General features: G+C 38.6%; 1 protein-coding gene across 2 annotated transcripts; it reads left to right on the top strand.

The window, feature by feature from the left end:
* Window positions 1-1,742: 1,742 nt before the first annotated feature.
* Window positions 1,743-18,402, top strand: artnb (artemin b). Of its 2 annotated transcripts, none has more exons than XM_082172187.1 (4): window positions 1,743-1,858; window positions 15,462-15,557; window positions 15,680-15,866; window positions 15,970-18,402. In XM_082172187.1, exons 2-4 carry the CDS (start codon window positions 15,504-15,506, stop codon window positions 16,440-16,442), a joined length of 714 nt encoding a protein of 237 aa, XP_082028313.1. In that variant the 5' UTR covers window positions 1,743-1,858; window positions 15,462-15,503; the 3' UTR covers window positions 16,443-18,402. The 2 variants fall into 2 exon arrangements, with proteins under 2 accessions (XP_082028313.1, XP_082028312.1); XM_082172186.1 differs by having other exon boundaries at window positions 1,745-1,858; window positions 15,465-15,557.
* The last annotated feature ends 866 nt before the right edge of the window (window positions 18,403-19,268 follow it).

Below are 19,268 nucleotides of genomic sequence, written 5' to 3'. Positions count from 1 at the left end.
TGATATCTGACATTTAAATTTAACATTTAAAATTAGAGTTTATACAGGAACTCGACCTAAACTGATGGAATGAAACTGTGTAGTCTGTACTGACCCTGAGCCAAAAATGTGCATTCTGTCATCATTTACTCACCCTTGATATTAGGCATTATCGAGGGACTGACAGTCTCAGTCACCATTCACTTATGTTTAATTTTTTTCCATAAGGTGAAGGTGAATGGCCATTCTGCCTAACATCTCCTTTTGTGATCCACAGTCCACAGAAGAAAGAAAGTAACGAAACATGAGGGTGAGTAAATGATGACAGAATTTCTCTCTCTGGGTGTCCCTGTAAGTAATTTATCAGTACCTATATGTCTTCCTTAATCATGATTAATTTTATTTTATGTACGTTTGTGCAATCAACTTGTGCTCGGTATTAATTAAAATAGCCAAGCTACCTGCGCGTAATACGGGTTGCGAATTCTTATGCTGAAGCTAATCTCACACGAGATGAAGAAACGTTTTAAATGAATTTCTAGCGATTTATTTTATTTTATTTGTATTATGGTTATCATTATTATTGATGAATCGATTAATTTATGATAATTTTCTGTGTCGCATTCAACATAGTAGCTATGAGTGGCTAAAAATAGTATTTTTTTAAAAAAAAGAAGAAAGATATTCAGATAAATTGTGGCACCATGAGCAAGAGAAGCGCCCAAGCGATCTTCACACACCGGGTGAAATGCGTGTTGTTTTTTAATAACATGTTTCACCGGACAAATTTGACATAATTTCCATGTTAAAACATTTCTGTTATGAAAAGAGGGGGAAATAAGTGCATTTTGATGCGCGGTATTGGACGTTTAGGTTGCATTTTATAGATCAATATTCCATATAGCCTAGGCTACTGTACACACATTTCATATTTACAAACTACTAACAATAACAATGTGTAAACTGCTCCAGGAAATAATTAGATAAATTGCACATTAAATAACCTACATTGCTAAGAATACACATGTTTGTTCTTGAATTCGTAATTTGTAGCCTATTAATATGTCATCATCCCTCTAAAGCATGCTGTAGACAAAGTGTGCCGTGCATGATTTTATTTCTAAATGTCAGGTAATAGAGTGATCAACATTAACATTTTCTTTTCATAAATAAGCATTGTTTGTAAAATGTCACATCTCAGGACTGAGGAGGTTAATAAAAGCAGGATGGATGTTCTCTCACATTCACTTTCACAGACTGAGTATACGGGATCATGAATCACAACAACTGTGATTAAAATCACATTTCAAATCACAGCCGCGTTTCGTTATTATAATTCTTAAATCGGTCCCTGTTGTTAATTATGTTTCGAACTTTTGTTAAGTTGGAGTTTGATTTTTGGAGAGTATTTCATATTAAAACTATCACCCTTTTCTTTATGTGAGAAAATGGGAAATTATGTTTTAATACAGATTAATAGGAAAACTATCCTATGTGAATCGATAGCCCATGGCTTAACGAAACCAATTTCTGCTAAAATATAAATGACGATGAAATATTAGCTGTTATTGTTATTAATATTATTTAAATTATTACTGTAGCTGCTAAGCCGGTCATGGAAAATTGGCTTTGATTTTCATTCCTCTCAGGATCATCACAAGATGAAGAGAGAGAGGCTTGGCCACGGAGGGAGGCGCCTCTCCGTCCTCCTCTCCTTTGAAGAGTTTGTTCTCTCGCTTTTAGAAGAGGACATACCCGTGAGAAAGTCAGTTGCTTTACAGAGGCGCGTGTGGATTTTACTCGCGAAGACAAGCTGCCTACGAGAAGCGCGAGGCTGGAAGGATTTGGCACGCTCGCGCTCAAGCACTCCATACGCACGGTAACGCGCAAAACTTCAACTTCTTGACATATCGGCTGCCTTTGAATTGATAGAGTTATAGACTGTCAAAGGATTTGGATCAGACCTCTGTAATATGTCCCCTCAGGCAATAAACATTAGACGGCTGGTGTGTAATTGAAACTTCTACGAGCCGGGTGTCATCAGGTGTGGTCTGAGAGGCATTGTAAGCTACCTGTCATTCTGTTCTCACAGCCTGCTGAACTTATTCTTGAAAACAAACATGGTTTGGTTGGTCGTTTTTTTATTTATTTAGAGTGATTAGCAGATATTGAGCTGCCATGGATAGAGGGAAACTGTCAAAAGTGTTTTATTTGAGGCGAAAGGGATGTTTTCAACAGCGTAAATAGTGAAAGATATCGTTCTGGTTAAAGTGAAAGTCGTCTCCACTTTAAAGCTGTTTTAGTTTATCAAAAGGGCCTTTTTCTTGTGGTTAAACGTTAACATTAATTAACATTAAACACACTTCTCAAATTATTTTTTTATTTTTTTAAGAAATCTGTTTTCTTGTTGCTGTTTGATTGACTTCTTATAGCCCACTTACTATTACCTATTGTAAATAAATGTATGTTATTTTATGATTAACATACACTGGAAAAAAAAAGTTAAAAGTGCCTCAAATTTTCATGTACAATCAACTTGGATGTTTAAGTCATTTCAACTTAAATTACATTAAACTGACTTTAAAAAAATTGTTGAATCTTGTATAACTTATAAAAAAGTTGAAAATTGCTTAACTTATTTTGATGAGTTAAAGCAATGTAAAAATATATGTTGTCATAACTTATTGATCACATAATATATATAAAGTATATAAGAGTTCCACGTGAGCTGAACTTGATTTATTCAAATTATTTTTAAATATCAGATTCCACTGAAGGCTTGGATTTCATTTTTTGTGCACTGATTTCCATTTTCAGGGCTGTCATTCTGGAATCTTTGCTTTCAGATCAGCCCTGGACTAGCACCGCACCTACCTCAATGACATGTCCATGTGTGTTTTTGCATAGCTTACATGCTTTGTATTTGCCTCACTATAGAGCAGTGGTTTTCATTCGTTTTCTTTGAGGACCCCGACACTGAACATATTGGATGTCTTCCTAATCTGACACACCCAATTCAGGTCAGCTAATAAGCAGGTGGTATAACCAGGTGTTTTCAAAAAAGGACACATCCAAAATGTGCAGTGCTGAGGTCCTCCGAAACCACGGCCGAGAACCAATCACATGGCAAGGCAAAAAAAAGCAACATACTTTTATTTATTATCACGGATGAGGGTTTTTTTTCTCCCTCCAATTCTTCGGTCACTCATGTGTTAGTTGACCTGGCTCTCACCTCTGAAGGTTTTACTTCTTCATGTCATATAATGATCTCTCAAACCCCCGGCGTAGATGTGGCACCTCCCTCCTTGTGTTTTCATGTGCACATTCCCGAACCTCAGCAGCATGGTAGGAAGGTTTAAATGATGACACATTCACACACTGGACATTGCTACTGGCTTCTAGCGCAGCAAGACCTATCAAGAAGATAACTGGCATGTACAATGAATAAGCTGGGTTCAGAATGTGACAGAAATGTTCAGGCATGTGTGTGAAGAAGAGATTATATTAGTGCTTTTGAGGAGAAGGTTGAGATATCTCACAGTGTCCTGCAACTCTACCGCAGGGTCCACGTCCCTTGGCCTTAGCTGACCTGAGCTCATTCTCTCTAAGGGTCAGTGCAACTGTCTGTGTTCCATCTGAATGGGCCTCTGTGTCAGTTTCTAGAAAATTCATCATGGTGCCAACCAGTGTGCAAATTATTCAATGGCTTTTAAGGAAGATTGGCTTTTGAAAAGGAATTTCAGGAAGTGTTCAGGAAGGCGCAATCTGTTGAAGTTCATCACAAGCGAGCCACATTGTCATTTTGGAACCCCAAGGATAGTTAGCTAAATGTCAACTACCTAAAGACTTTTTAAACAACACTTTATTTTGTGGTATATTAAAAATCTATAATAAAGTGATAAATAATGACTTACTGATGGTGTGTCAGTCCTGTGCTCGAGCGATTTACTGTTTCTAGTTACCTCCTTAGGTGAACATGATTTCAAAAGAAGATATTTTGAAGTACTTTGGGGTCCAAAACAGCTTTCATTTTGTGGACAAAAAAAAAAGTGTTCCATAGAAGAAAGAAATTCATACAGGTTTGGAAAAACATGAGGACATTTTTATTTTGAGATTAATCATCCCTTTAAGACTCCCAACCTTTTATTTTGACCTATTTTTTGCCATTGGTATGATTATGCTTATCTTACACAATCTGGATATTCCACACAGTCTCCCCCTTGTAAAATAGATTGAACGTCCTCCCTCTTGTGGTTACCAAAAATGATTAGCAAAAGCTATTCATTTTGATGCATAGCTCCATTGTTGCATTCCTCATACTCTGCAGATTTATAACACACAGTCTTTTTATACACGCAAATAGTTTTTTGACAGAGCTCGTTCATTTGCCTTGATTGTGGCACGAAGAAAATCAGATTTTGTGATTGTTTATATCTTGCCCCTCAGACTCAGTCACTCAGACTATTGCTCATACAATAAAACCAAATTTATAAATGCGCACAAAAGTTTCACCAGGTCTGACCCTTGGTTTTCGCTTAATTGTTGGTGTTTTTGCCAGATGAATACGCTCAAGACTTCATTCATGACACTGATGAGGGATATTACCTTTTTCTCTTTATCTGAACATCTCTTACCAAACTTTTGATAGCTAAGAATGTTAAGTGGACTTATTGTACACCCATGTTTGTGGCTGGAAGCAGTCTTTAATACAATAAGCTGTATTCTTCCGAAATTGCGAGGTCAGATGCATTAATCATGGTGGCGTCGGTGCCTTTGAAAGAGCGGGCCAGGTCATTACTCGAAGCCTGTCTGGGGCTCAACTGGGCGACATGGAAACGCTTTGGATGTCGTTAGTTCATCCAGACACACTAATAGCTAGTTTTCCCCCCTCCCTGAGCTTAATTTGAACAAATGAGACGAGAGCTACAGTATAAATGCCTATGAGGATGGGCTGGCCTCTGTGCCCGAGCGCTGCCTCGGTTGAAATAATTACCTGTGGATTAATTTAGAAACCAAGAGTCTGCTAGAGCAGGGTTTAGGTGGTCCTTTACACAGGTTTATGGCTTAGGAAGTTGACTAATTGTGTAGGATAGGTTTGTATATGATACGTGAATTCAGTGATGAAGCTTCTCTCTTTTAAACCACCAACTCTTATCTCAAGGCTAACTGTTCTGGCTTCCTTTTATAGAGTATTTAGTTGCTTAGTCTATCCCTCTCTTTCTTTCTCTCTCTTTAGAGGTCGCTGTGACTGCTCAGGCTAAGCCTCGAGAGGGAAATACTATCTTCACCATTACCCTCTCTTCCCTAATTTATTCCCATTTAAGGACTTGTTCATCCAAGTGTTCTTGCTCTGTCGGTCCCTTTTAAATGTAGTTAATCTGGCTGTATTTGGTTATCAAAGCAAAAGGCAAGACACTTTAATGAAGAGAAGGTAAAGCTGTTGTTCAGGATGGGTTTCAGACAGGAAACGACATTTGCTACTGCATCTGAACTGCTTAGCACAGACTTTACGAATCTGGACTATAAAATTTGTTCTCTAATAATCTTGCAGCTCAGATTTATGAGTTGGTGCCACTGCTGGTTGTCAGCTCAGATCATCTTCTCAGAGTTGCAATGCTGACCCACTTCATACGGGTCATTTGTATAAAATCAGCCTGTTAACAATGTTTTGCCAGGTGAATGATAGCTGATTTTCTTTAGATCTAGAGAAACATGACTAATGTATAAATTTTTAGCAAATGTGTAAGGGGTGTGAAGTAGATGAGTGAATGGGGATAGGCATTTATTACTGATCATAAATGAAGGAGGACAGATTTTACTGCTGAGCATCAAGTAGGAAGACTTGAAAAACTCAGGTTGAGTATCAAACACGTTCTTCTCATTTGAAAATCAAATTTGGTTTGTTCTTTAGATTAAACAAAATAAGCTTTAAAGTATGGATGCACTGATATTAAAAATGTTGGCCAACACCGAAAAGCTGAGAGTTGTTTTGATGTTATGGATGATGATACATGGCAGGCCAATATAAAAATTCTGGGGTCTACTTTATATTCAGTGTCTTTAACTAATATGTAGTATAATTTAAAACAGTGGATACAATACACTTATCATGTACATATATGTTTTAGGTTGTACTTATATTTTTCAAAAAAATACCAGCCTGTAATTGCATCTGTAATTTCTACAGTTACATCTATAGTTAGTTATATTGTTGACCCTTCCCTTACACCTTAACCCACCCTTAAACCTAACAATACTACCAAACCTGTTCCTAACCTTACCCATAACCCACCTTGCTAGCAGCTAAAGTAATTTGGAATACCACATGAACACAATAAGTACATTGTACCAAACAATGTTTTTGACCTAAGTACAGTAGTTAAAGTGGGACCAAATTCTGTACGGTTTCGTGTTAATAAAAAAAAAAGTGATTTAAGGCATCACAACTTCATAATGTACAGTATGAAAAATTGCCATTTATGTTTGCTAAATTTAACAGTGTTATTCGTTTATTAGTGGTTTTTAAAGATTATCTTTAAATGAATAGTTCACTTAAAAATGAAAATTCGGTCATCATTTACTCACCCTCAAGTTGTTTCAAACCTGTAATTTTTTTTCTTCTGCTGAACACAAAAGAAGATATTTTGTAGAATGTCAGTAAACAAATAGTTGATGGACCCCATTGACATCCATAGTAGGAAAACCAATACTATGGAAGTCAATAGGATACATCAACTGTCTGATTACCGACATTCTTCAAAATATCTTCTTTTGTGTTCAGCAGAAGAAAGAAATTCATACAGGTTTGAAACAACTTGAGGGTGAGTAAATGATGACAGAATTTTCTTTTTTAAGTCAACATTTCTGTGAGCCATAGATGACAGCAAAGTTAATCTAAATGTAAAAACTGAGGAAATGAGCACAAATGAGTGATCAATACCAGGGAATATGTTAATGCTCTATCATCCATTCTACTTTAAAGAAACTATGCTTAAATAATTTTTAGAGAATTTAGAACAAAACTATATTGAGGGGTTTGAAATGCATGAGTGGGTAAGATGCATGAGAGTGTTTTTAATAATAGACGGAATAATTTTAACAGACATCGGAACATGTCTGTTAACATTGGGAGGCAGGAATGTAGTAGATCCCTAATAAAAAGCTTTTCAAACTGTTTTGAAAATGAGATGATAAATAATGATAATATCAATGATAAAATAATTATCCTAATCGGAGCCATTTGTATTGTGATATATATGTGCATTCATGCACGCTTGTAGGTGCCTGAGCGAGCTGTTTGTGTGGTCCAGGCCTGTGACTCAGTTGAGGATCCGGAGGGGAAGGGACGCGCTCTTGAGCTCCGTCCGTCAGGCTCGTGATGCAGCCGCGTGGTGTGGAATGCAAACAGTGGCCACTGCATTTGCGTAGCAAAAATAAAGCTTACCAACCAACCTGCCTCTTTTGTCAAGGCTCACAGCCTCTAACTCGAACACTGCTGATTTCATTGCTGATGTACCGTGAATTCGGGAATTTAGTGCCGTAAGAAGTCAAAAGGGAACGACCCAGGACGTGCGCACATCACTGATGTTGATTTGACTGTATCATTATTGTGTTGACAAATTGAACTCATTAAAAGGTCTTTTCAGATGAATCTGATTAATTGAATAAACTCTTAAAAATAAAGGTTCCAGAAGGGGGTTTTCACAGCGATGCTATAGAAGAACCATTTTTGGTTGCTTAAAGAACTTTTCAGAGATCTGTTCTCACGAAGAACGATTTTTTTTCCTTGTGTAAAGAATATAAAAAAAATCTAAAGAACCTTTTTCCACTATAATGAAGCTTTTGTGCAATGGAAAGGTTCCATTGAATATCAAAGGTTCTTCATGGAACCATTGATACCAATAATGATCCTGTATTTTTGCGAATTTTCTTATTTTGAGGACCCCTGTGTTAGCTTTGCTGTACTGTGTGCATTTTTTGCGTTTGCCGTTCATGTTCTTCCATTACACGCAACAATCTATGGATATGAGTATGCTGTTCTAGAATAAGAGTCTTTCTAAGAGAGAAACTGAAAGCAGCAGAGACCTGAATGATGGATCTTAGCAATTAATGGAAGTTGTTTTTGCTATCATGTTCACTCAGTGACATGAATGGTGGTCTGAAAACCACATGTGTTCACAATCCAATAATCAGTGTGTTTTTTTCCCCCTTGGATCCTGGAACAAAAGAGTAAAGGGTTTCAAACAGGTAATGCTGGTTTTCTTGGCAGCGTACGCTCTCTCTTCACCTCTCCAGTGGCTGGACTCTGACAGTAATGAGAACTTACCTTTTGCCAGAGAAGGATTATTGAATTATACGCTTGGATGTCACGCACTCAGACATGCTGCGATTGAACTCGAGTTCTGGAGCATAAGCACATTAAAATGTCATAAAACCAGTGTCTCGGATATCTGCAAATAGCCAAAATGCAGTCCGTTGTAACAGGTCCAATACATTATATACAGGGTGTATGTAATAAGTACTGTTAGAAGGAAAGACCTATGAACTTGAAAGGACATGCACGCTGCCTGCTCTTTGCATGTGCCAATTTTGGATTGGAGATTGAGTCCGATGGAGTTTAGCAAGCCAGAGGGAACACGGATAGATATATTACACGCACCTCACGGCTGAAGTTCACACCCCCGGATAAAAGCGTGTCTGGCAATGATCAAGCAGGCCAGGCTGGTGAAGTGTACTTTGCATCTCTGCTTTCACCAGGTGTCTTTTATTGGCTGGCTGATTTAGTGTGGCCTATCCCACACCACTGCTCCTCATCATTAATGGTGACAGGTAGACCTGGCACATCAAACACCTCTAATGGTTCTGTCCGAGATGGAAGGGGGACAGTGAAAAAACGCAGGGGTTCTCTCTTGAGACTCGCTTATGCACCAACTTGAGTCCAGTCTAGACAGATTACGGCTTGAATTCCAGGAAAAAATTATCATGTCAGCTTTTACTTTTAAACATCATAATTAACAAATCATCTGCTTAATCATGTATATTTATGATATAGATTTTCCAACGCACATCACAAAAGTCAACACCCTCGTACCAGCTTTAAAATGACAGCCCCTCATTTGCATCTGTCGTCACGACTGAGGAGTTTTTCATCCCAGACATCCCACCTCCCAGAGTCTCCCACATCTTGATATACAATATCCTTATATTATATACAATATCCCTGAATACCGCTGATCAAAAGTGGTCAGCCAAGAAGAGGCATTACCGTTATGCCTGGTATCATCACACGTTTTCTGTGACCACTTATGTTGGGATACCCTCGGTCACTTTCCCTTTCGGCACTCTAATACTATTGAATGAACGAACCTGTGTTATGCGGCTTACACAAATGAATATAATAATACAGTAGTTTATAATGTCATTTTTTTCATTTCACGGGGGGTGGGGTGTAGTGCCATCTCCTGGAAATGAGACTTTGCAGGGTGAGATGTCTGGTATCCACGTTAGTCACAATGACGCCACTGTGATACTCCCGTATTCTTTAACGGTGGCATGTAAGTGCCCGAGGGCAGGTTGTTGTGCTTTTGAAGCATGCCTTTAATCAATGAGTCCCAGCACAGAGGCCGTCAGAACCGCTCTGCAGTTCCTCAAGAGTGCAGCCGCATGGTCCCGTCCCTCAGGCACCCTCAGCTCACATGTTAACAAGAGGCACAGAGCGACTGGCCAACAAAGACACTGCTTAGGGCACTTAAACACAACCAGGTGCACCTCTAGAGGTGGGTGAGAGGGACTGTGGAAGATGCTTTTCACTGCATAGGAAGATTTGGACGGTTTGGGTCAGTGTGGGTTTGCACTTCAACCACACTTTCTTGAGTTTATGTGCTTTGAGGACCGTGTGGGCTTCCCTAACCAAATCTGAAACCAAATCTAGAGGGTTCTTATGTCTCATTTGTAAAGATGTAAATAAGTTGCCTTTAAGTAAATCGGTTTTCCTGCTTAAGAGCTGCTAATTATATTCTCTGATTTGACATTCATGGAAGAGCTTTGTATAATAGATTGTTTGCACAAAGACACGTCTTAGAAATGGTCAGTTCACACAGGATAAAGAAAAGTCAGTAAGAGATTTTTACATGTGCTTGTTTATTGGAGTTGAGCTTCATTTTTGTTCATTTAAAAATGCTGAATCTACAGCATGAACAGTGTAGTGCAGGGGTGTCAAACTCAGCTCCTGGAGTTCCAATCCTGCTCCAAAACACACTCCTGTAGTTTTCAAATTAGTCTAAAAGATTTGATGAGCTGGATCATGTGCGTTTAGGGCTGAAGCTAAGCTCTGCTGGGCTGTGGCTCTCCAGGAACAGGGTTTGACACCCCTGGTGGAGTGCAACCAAAAGAATGACTATTATAATTCAATGTTGTTAAGTGAAACAAACATACAGCAGAAAAAGTGTAGTCTGAATCCTGAACTATTGACTCTTAAAGTCCCCCTGTGGTGAAAATCAAGCTTTTAATGTTGTTTAGATGTATATGTGGTATTTTTAATATGCTTTAAGAGTTTGTAATTGTAATTGCTGGTGTTTCTGACATCACACACTACCTTGTAACTAATCACGTCAACAAGTGGATCTCTGAGCTGGTGTGAGTGAGTGGAGGTGGAGCTAATTTGCATATTCATAGAACTGTGTAAATAAGGCAAGGCTGTAGAGTTACATTCAAGTTATTTTAAGACATTAAGAATTTTCACAATTAATTTAACATTAAAAAACTTAACTTTTAAATATGTAAAGTTTTAAGGGATAAAATTATTGACTACAAGGGGACTTTAAGTGAATACAGATTTCAACTAACTCTTGAGACCTAAATTTCCTAACTGGTTGTTCACATGACAATATGTATTTAAAAACGAACACTGAGATTTGTTATTAGTATTTTATGAAAAGGTTGTTTTTTGCTTATTTAATATGTAGTTAAGGCCAACTATTGGATTGCATTCTCTAAAAAGACATTGAAGTCATTCAAAAGTCATGTAAACACACCTTTTGCTTATTTGTTATTGAAATTATCTCATCATTTGGCAATGGAATTGTATTTGTTTGTTTTTTGAAATTATAAAAGAATCGTTCATGGAACCATTAAGAAACTAGAATTATTAAGACGACAATTGGTATGTTTACCTGCACTAATTTTCATCAATCAGAACCGATCTGATCAGATTTCATTTTCTGAAAGTTCTGTTTATATAAACTCTTACAATCTGATTCACATGTTCATTTAAATGTACATGTATGTATTCTGAACAAAACTTCAGTGCATGTGTAGTGCCCAGTTGCTGCATTTAGAACCAGAGAAAACCAGTGCAATAATTTCACTGGAGCTACCGTGAATTTAACTGTCATTTTGATTTGCACCGACCATTTTTTAAAGATGAAAGAAGAAAATAAACATAGGCACATACATTCATAAGTCGTAAAACATATGTAAATATACGCATCACAACACTGCGTGTGCCCGAGGTACTTTTGCTATTGATCATATTATTTCAGGTCTATGCCAGCCCTTCCAGTCCAATTGAAATTTCATCCGAGCTCACTCAGATTGATCGAGGTGTTAACATGAAGGCTTTTTCAATCCGATTGAGCCATGAATCCGATTACTAATGAATTATTTGTCTGCCTGTATAGTGATAGGGTATTGGGTTTTCTAGGTGGTTGCCAGGGCATTGCTATGCAGTTTCTAATTGGATGCTTATACTGGCTTAATCAAAAGAACCCGCCTTTAAGTCTCAATCAGCTCCCTAGTTCAGTAGTCAAGGCACTGATCAGGGAGTCGGCCATTTTAAGGGCTGTCTCAATCGCAAAATCCTTCCAGTGCACTAAAACATTTGCTCTCTAAAAAGTCCCACAATGCACTGTAAAAACCAGGGAGCATCAATGCTCACTACGCTCCCTTAACGGCAGTTCTGAAGTGCAAAACATAAGTCACTACATAATGACACGCAATAATGTTTTTTTAAAATACAAACCATTATTTAATTATATTTTAGCATAGACATACATTGCTTGACAGGAAATGAACAATCTAGCTAACATGTAGCCCTATAATTTATTTACAGCTGAAATGTTGCACATATATGTAACAAGCAAAGTTTTATCATAATGTACTTTAAATGAAATAAAAAATAATGTCATAAAGATATCAGTTCTGCTGTTGTTCATAAATATCATTAGTGATGTTCTACAATGAGGGCGATGTCATGTCGCCTGAAATAGAGTCATCAGTGTCCCAATGTGTAGTGAGCCTGGGTCCTTACTGGCCTTACCAGTGCCTGAATTTGTGTGCACGGGAACTGATTGAGACCCTCTGTGATATTCTGAATCCTACATATGACTCGATCCCTCATTCAATGTATGTTTATTGGATTGTCGCCCATTTTTGTGCCTGCCAAGCGATTAGAACGGTTTTGATATGCTTGATTTGAAGTATCTCTCATATCTGTAGCATAAACTGAGCGGGACAGGTTATGCACCGAAGCTGAATTCTTAGGGCTGGAACTGGAAGTTTAGAATAAACACCTGACGTAGTGTGAGTAATAATAATAGTGATGCCTCCCTTATCGGAAGCCGTTACCTAATAATTTTCATAGCAAGTGTGAATTTGTTGTGTCATAAACCGTTTTCAATGCTTATCTGGCTGTAAAGGCCTGCTGTGCGTTTGAGAGGCAGGTAGTGCTCTTATCATAACCTCTGGCCTGCGCCCCCAGCATGCCAGCTCAGCTTACAGGAAGCCGTGAGGTGGGGGGTCGTCAGGGAACGAGAGGCCAAGGGGCTTATTTAGAAACTGACAGCACGAAATGAGCCGCACAGACCCCGAGCGCAGACCAACCTATTAGCCAGATTGCACTTCCATAGTCTACAATGGATACATTTCCGAATTCTTGTGGCGGAGCTGGTCTTGTTTCTCTGTAGGTGTCTGATATTGATTTGCTTGTTACGTTCAGCCTGGTTATTCTACATTGGGTTTATACATTCAGCTGGATAGAAGCTGAAGAGTGAAGGAGGGAAGCCAGCCAGACTGTAAGAATGATTGTTGTGGTCAGGAAAACAGATGTGTACGCTCACAGAGTCACAGCCATAACACTCATACACACGCACGCAAACCATTTATAAACAAACAATCACATATGCAGCTCAGGGCGTATGCTTTTATGTCACTTATGATCAAAGCAATTATGGCAGTTTAGATGCATATTTTAAGGAGGTTTCCGATATGTATACAATTATAATTAGAAAATCATCAGAATACAATAAATCCTTGCGCATAAACAACACTTCGATTTTAATGCAACACATGCAAGAGTTAGACGGATGGTCGAAGTCACATTTCAATGGGAATCCATGCCATAAACCCTCTTGACAGCATGTCCACATTCATCTCTGGTCATATGTGGTCTTTCTCAGCTGAAGCCGGCCTCCAGAGACGCCATAAATATGTCCTGAAGCTGTTGAAACCGGGTTCATATTTATTTGGCTGGATTTAGAATACATAAATTCTACATTTGCCTTAAGCAGCCAATAAACCAGGATGACTGAAGATCTTAAGATACAGCATTAGACATCTTTAATGCTCCTGAGAAGCACATGAGATACTACTTTTTATTTTTATTTTTTGGCAGTAAAGATTTATTCTGTATATCATTCTAAAGTACTTTTGTCCAAAGGTGAGCTTGTGAGTAGATCAGGAGTCTGGATGATTTGGCTTGAATGGCTTCCAACTGCATGAGAAAAGATCCTCTGACCCTTAAAACTTTACGACGACATTTCTTTAACATTATGAGAGTCATCGCAAATGATGCAGAAAAAACAGAACAGGTAGAGTGAGTGTCCAGCCCCCATTAATGTGATTCGAATTTAGATTATGCCTTACATTTCCTAAATACTTCCATAATGCAGGCTTGAAGGAATAGTTTCACGAGAAATGAAAAATCTGTTGTCATTTAATTATCCGCATGTCTTTCCCCACTTGTATGGCTTGTTTTCTTCGTTTGAACACCAAATAAGATAAAATGAAAGTAGATTGGGAGCAAGGACAGTCTTCTTTACCATACACATTAAATGTATGGAAAAGAGCATCTTAGAAATTATGCTTTAGGAATGAACTATATCAGTACCATATTGGTTATTTGCCAATATTAGAGATTTAAATTGGATATTTAATTGTGCATGCTCATTTCCACTAACTTTCCCCTTACTGTTATCTAACACTCAAACGTAATTACTCACAATTTAATAAGTTAAATGTAACGTTTAGCAAATATAACAATTTTCATACTGTACATCATACAGTTATGATACCTAAATTCACTGGTAGAGTTTCAAATGGGTGATTTTACTTTTTTTATTAATTAAGACAAAATTATATCTGCAATTTGCTTATTTTAATATACATTTCTGTATGTAGAAATAATAAAAATATGATAAATACTATTGTCTTAAAAATATATCACCCTTAATCTATCGGCACATCCCTATAATCTGCAACAAACTTCTTTTATGTTTCAAAAAAGAAATTATAACAATATGCACAATAAGCTTGCTGTTATAAATTGGCTCTTCATAAACACTGAAGACATGAACATGTTGTGTCTAACAACACCCTGTAACCATGCTAAAATTAAGGCACATCCTCTTGTGGCTAACTGCTTTATTGTGAGTTAATTCTTGTAAATTGGGCTTAAGTGTGCCATCAGTTCATTTCCTCTAGAGCGGATCTCTCAGAGGTTAGCAAGAGAAAGGAATCCAGCCTCAGTCATCTCTACACAACTGCAACGCTATGAAACTATGCCAAAATATAAGCATAGCATACTCTGCTGTGCTGCCTGCCATCCCTTTTTCCCTAGCAAATAATTGGTCTGTCCTCATCAATCATTTTCGGGTTGCCGTGTTTGACTGAGTCCTGCTGTTTGAATGGTGTTAACTGAGACACTGTGCCCCGTTCCTGACCCTGATATAAATCAAAGCCCCCAGCACAGGTTACACAGTCACACACTGCAATGAGTCAATAAACATCTGCATTGCTCAGAGTTCTTATCAACCTCTCTGTATCTCTGTGGCTTGTAGGACCCCCTGAGAGCATGAGGCTCCTTCTACACGCTGCAATCTAACCACATCAAGAATGCTTTTGACAGAGTTTGCTTCAAGGCAGTTTATTTGATGGACAACGGCTCTTTTTAACACTGTAGCTTTGTCCGCAGGCAAGTCAGCACCGGTCGTGCTCAGAGATCGCACTGGTCTCTCTCTATAACAACAATGAGCATGTTTCTAAAGGCATTATGACCGTGATGAATGGGACACCTTTGATTATACGTTTGTATGCATGTGTATGTGTCACCCGCATGTTGCGCTCTGAAGTTTACATTACCTGCCTTGGTATGTACTTGTATAACTGTAGGTCACTGTATAATAAAGCCATTCTTTGTTCTTTCCAAGCAGGTGGGAGTTTGGTGGTGGCCGAGGAGTTGGATCAGAGAAATGCCAGCCATGCCATCAGTCACAAACGCACCATGTCACAGGAAACGCTGGCAGGTGTGTATAAACGGGCGAATTCTTTGCTAGGTCATCCATTGATTCAAGTAACCTGGAGATGCTCTAATTACTGTGAAAAAATGTCCTTTCATTTGCCATCCACCTTTGCTTTGTTTGCACAGGTGCTTGTATGGGTTGTGATGTCTCTACTGCCGCTAGTGGCAGGAGGCAGGTCGCGTTTTCGAGCAGAATCTGAAGCTGCGGTGGGATTTGCTGGTGCTGGGGTGGAGGAGCCACCTTTAGAGCCTTTTCCAAACGTTGAGGAAGAGCTTGAGGAGGGCAGTGACTCCCCGTGGCATGGCCTGTTTGGTGAGTCGGATGTCTGGGAATCATTTCTACAATGAATCAATAAGGAATTATTCAGGCCTGATAAACCTCTCTTTCTTTTTGTCTATTTCCATCTCTCCCGCAGAGCCATCTGTTCTCGTCGAGGACGACCAGCAGCCAGCACGATGGGAACGCTCCCCCCGCTCACCGGATACCTCTGATATACAGACCAAAGGAGTGCGCAAGAAAAAGAAGAAAAAAGAGAAGGAGGAAAAGAAAAAGAAAGAGAAGAGCAGCAGGGGACGGCATAGCAGTCGGGACTGTCGCGTGGAGAAACGTGAGATGCGCGTACGGGACCTGGGCATGGGCTTCGACTCAGACGAGATTGTTCTCTTCAAGTTCTGCGTCGGCTCCTGCCAGAGGTCTCGTGGGAATTACGACTTGGCTCTGCGCACTCTGCTGGCCAACGGTAGTCTGCCCAAGCGCACCGCCAGGAAGGTTAGCGCACACCCTTGCTGCCGCCCCACGAGCTATGAACCGGTGTCTTTCATGGATGCTGCGACAACCTGGCGAACCATCAAGTCCCTCTCCGCTGCGGACTGTGAGTGCGTGGGATGAGGAGAGCTGAATGAGGGGAGGGGGAGCGTGACCTGAAGAAATTGTGCAATGGTCAAAGAGAGGAAAGGAGGAATCGGAAAGCCTCCTGGACCGTGACTACAGAACGAGGTCGGGCGGGTTGGCCGTGGTGAAACACTTTGAGGGAATTTGGTTTGGCTGTAAGTGATTCAGAACAGCCTGTTCTCGACAGCCCAAGCCTCGACAGAAAAGCTTGAATGGTGTTAGAATATGATTCGACCATGTCGACAAGAGACTCTTTGGACTCAACATGGAAAGAGTTTGCGGATGGAAGAACTGCAACTTTGGATCGTCCATCTGAATGGCTCTATAAACAAAAACTACATGTTATAACTCAACGAGCATTTGCTTACTAGGAGTTTCATCAGACTTGGATACAGAACGAAACCCTGTTTCATTTGTCAGACTCATTTGTTGATCCTGGATGTCAGTGCCCAGTTTCCTGGCCTTCAATCTGGCATGTAATATTTCAGCCAGATTAGCAACGTTTGGATCGTTCATTAACAGCACATTAATGGTGTAATTACAATGTAATTGCACAAACATATGTTGAGTATTATTAAAAGTTGAGCCCATAGAAAACACACAGGCCAGTTAGTATTACCCTTTCAGCTGGAAGCGCTGAAGGTTGATTGTATTTGCAGTAGGATTTTCATTTCTCAGGATTTTTACAGGACTGATATGAACTATTTTTCTATCTTATATTTGTAATCCTTTTAATACCATAAATAAAGTAAGAGGTATTAAAAGGGTTCGTGTTCCATAAGGCCAGGTTTTTATATAGAAAGTTGATGAAAGATAAATATTAAGTGAATAAAATCTAAAAATACAAAAGAATATTTGATGCTTAACCAATAGGGGCTGTCTAGTCCAGTAGTACAATGAAATATTTGTAATGATTTATTTATGATGGTACATCAAATTTTAATGTACAAAGTACATATGATATAAAAATATTATTAATAAGATACATTAGGGAAGCATTACGTAGGTCTAAATTGTCAAACTATGTGGAAAGATAGTTGGATTCAGCTACATACTGAACTAAAAGTCAGTTCTTGATACATTTTACCTGACATTTTTAGCATTTATATGTTTATATGTAGTAATAAAATGACATTGATTGCGCCAGAGTGTGATGTCAACCAGACTGTGCTTTAGCAGGCTCATTAGCGTTCTCTTTTATCAACACAGATGATGACCACAATGCATTTGTCATTGTTTATCTTTTTGTTACCAAATGGATGCCATGCATCCCTTGACATTTACTGTACACCTAACAGATATCATATTTATTTTTTCATTTAAGTTATTTATTTATTACTATGTCCACACATGTGTCTTGTGGATGTTTATATTTATTGTTTATACCTTGGCCTGTGTTCTTCAATCCCTGTCATCTCATGATGAACCAGCATGGATAACAACAAGGCTTTGAAAAAAAAAGTCAGCTGCAAAATATCACGGTTGCGGAAAAACTGAGCTATTTAACCCAAATGTTTTCATGAAGTAGGAAGAACTTGTAGATAACTTTGTCATGATCTGTTGAGTGATTTCATTGGGTGCTTTTTTTGTGTCCTCCAAGGGTTATAAAACTCTCAGAGCACTTACTGGTAAGTCTCAGATTAAATTTATGAAAAGGAAATTAAAATAGTTTTCTTCCAAAACACTAAGGATAAGGGGGAGAAGGATTGTGTTCCGACGAGTCCATCTGTCTGCCCAATCTGCTGACCTTAAGAGTCTTGATGTTGTATTCAGTTTCAATATTAAAAGCTGCTCCAAAAATATTGTTTTAAAAAGCTGATAACAATAAATGGCTTTGCTTCAGTATTTTACATGTTTTATTTATCAATTATAATTGTTGTTGTTGGCAAAGTTACTCTTTTATTTTTGTACTTCATATTTTCTGTATAGGAATAAAGCTGTTTATACATAATGTGAATTAAGATTCTTGTCCTTTCATTTAGGTGCAGCAGCAAACACTTTAAGGGTCTTACATCTTTCTGCAAACTCTTCAAAGAGAGATTGAGTTTGGGTATATAGCATGTGTGATTTTATTTGTATGCTTCCATGTTATCTCTATTAAACAACTTAAAATCGTCAAAAAGTTCATCCGCACCACAGAGCTTTTCTCTCCATTGACCTCTTGTCTCAGTTCAGCTAATGGCAATCATCAGGTAGTCAGGTAGACTGCTTGGAGACATGTATGTACATTACAGCACCATTAGGCCCTAGGTGAACCTCTCATCTGCTAAAGTGCAAAGAACGTTTCCATCTGTTGTCGGGCTGCTAATGAGCGCAGCCCTCACAGACCGGCCTGGCTGTGGCTCAGGGGCCTCTGTGCAGTGAGTCTGCACCTCTCACACCATGGGTGAACTTAATTAACAGGAGATTGGAGCCTCTTCTGCATTTTTAAGGTATAACTGCACTACTAGGACCAGATGCTTGCAACATTGTGATCACAATATATTAGTACTCTTCAGCGGTCTGTAGTTGAAGGATCAGTTCGTGCAACAACAAAACAAATTATTACTTTGACCTTTAAATCATTATAAAACCATAGTTCTTTCTTAATTGGAGCACTGTAGATATTTTGCAAACTGGCTCAGCAGCTTATGTTGACATAAGCATGTATAGCTAAAGAGGATCATAAACTATACTGCCATAATTCAAAAAAGTATAATAGTACGTAGGCTACATAAAATCTATTCCAATTCTTGTGTGAGAAACAAATAATATTACTGTCATTATTCACATTAGCACAAATCAGCAAATGGCAAGCTTACATTGTATTAAAAGAATAGTTCG

This window comes from Leuciscus leuciscus (assembly GCF_965113295.1).
Source record: "Leuciscus leuciscus genome assembly, chromosome: 6".
Classification (NCBI taxonomy): domain Eukaryota; kingdom Metazoa; phylum Chordata; class Actinopteri; order Cypriniformes; family Leuciscidae; genus Leuciscus; species Leuciscus leuciscus.
The sequence above is the reverse complement of the archived record's forward strand: the minus strand, read 5'-3'. Positions and strand labels throughout refer to the sequence as shown.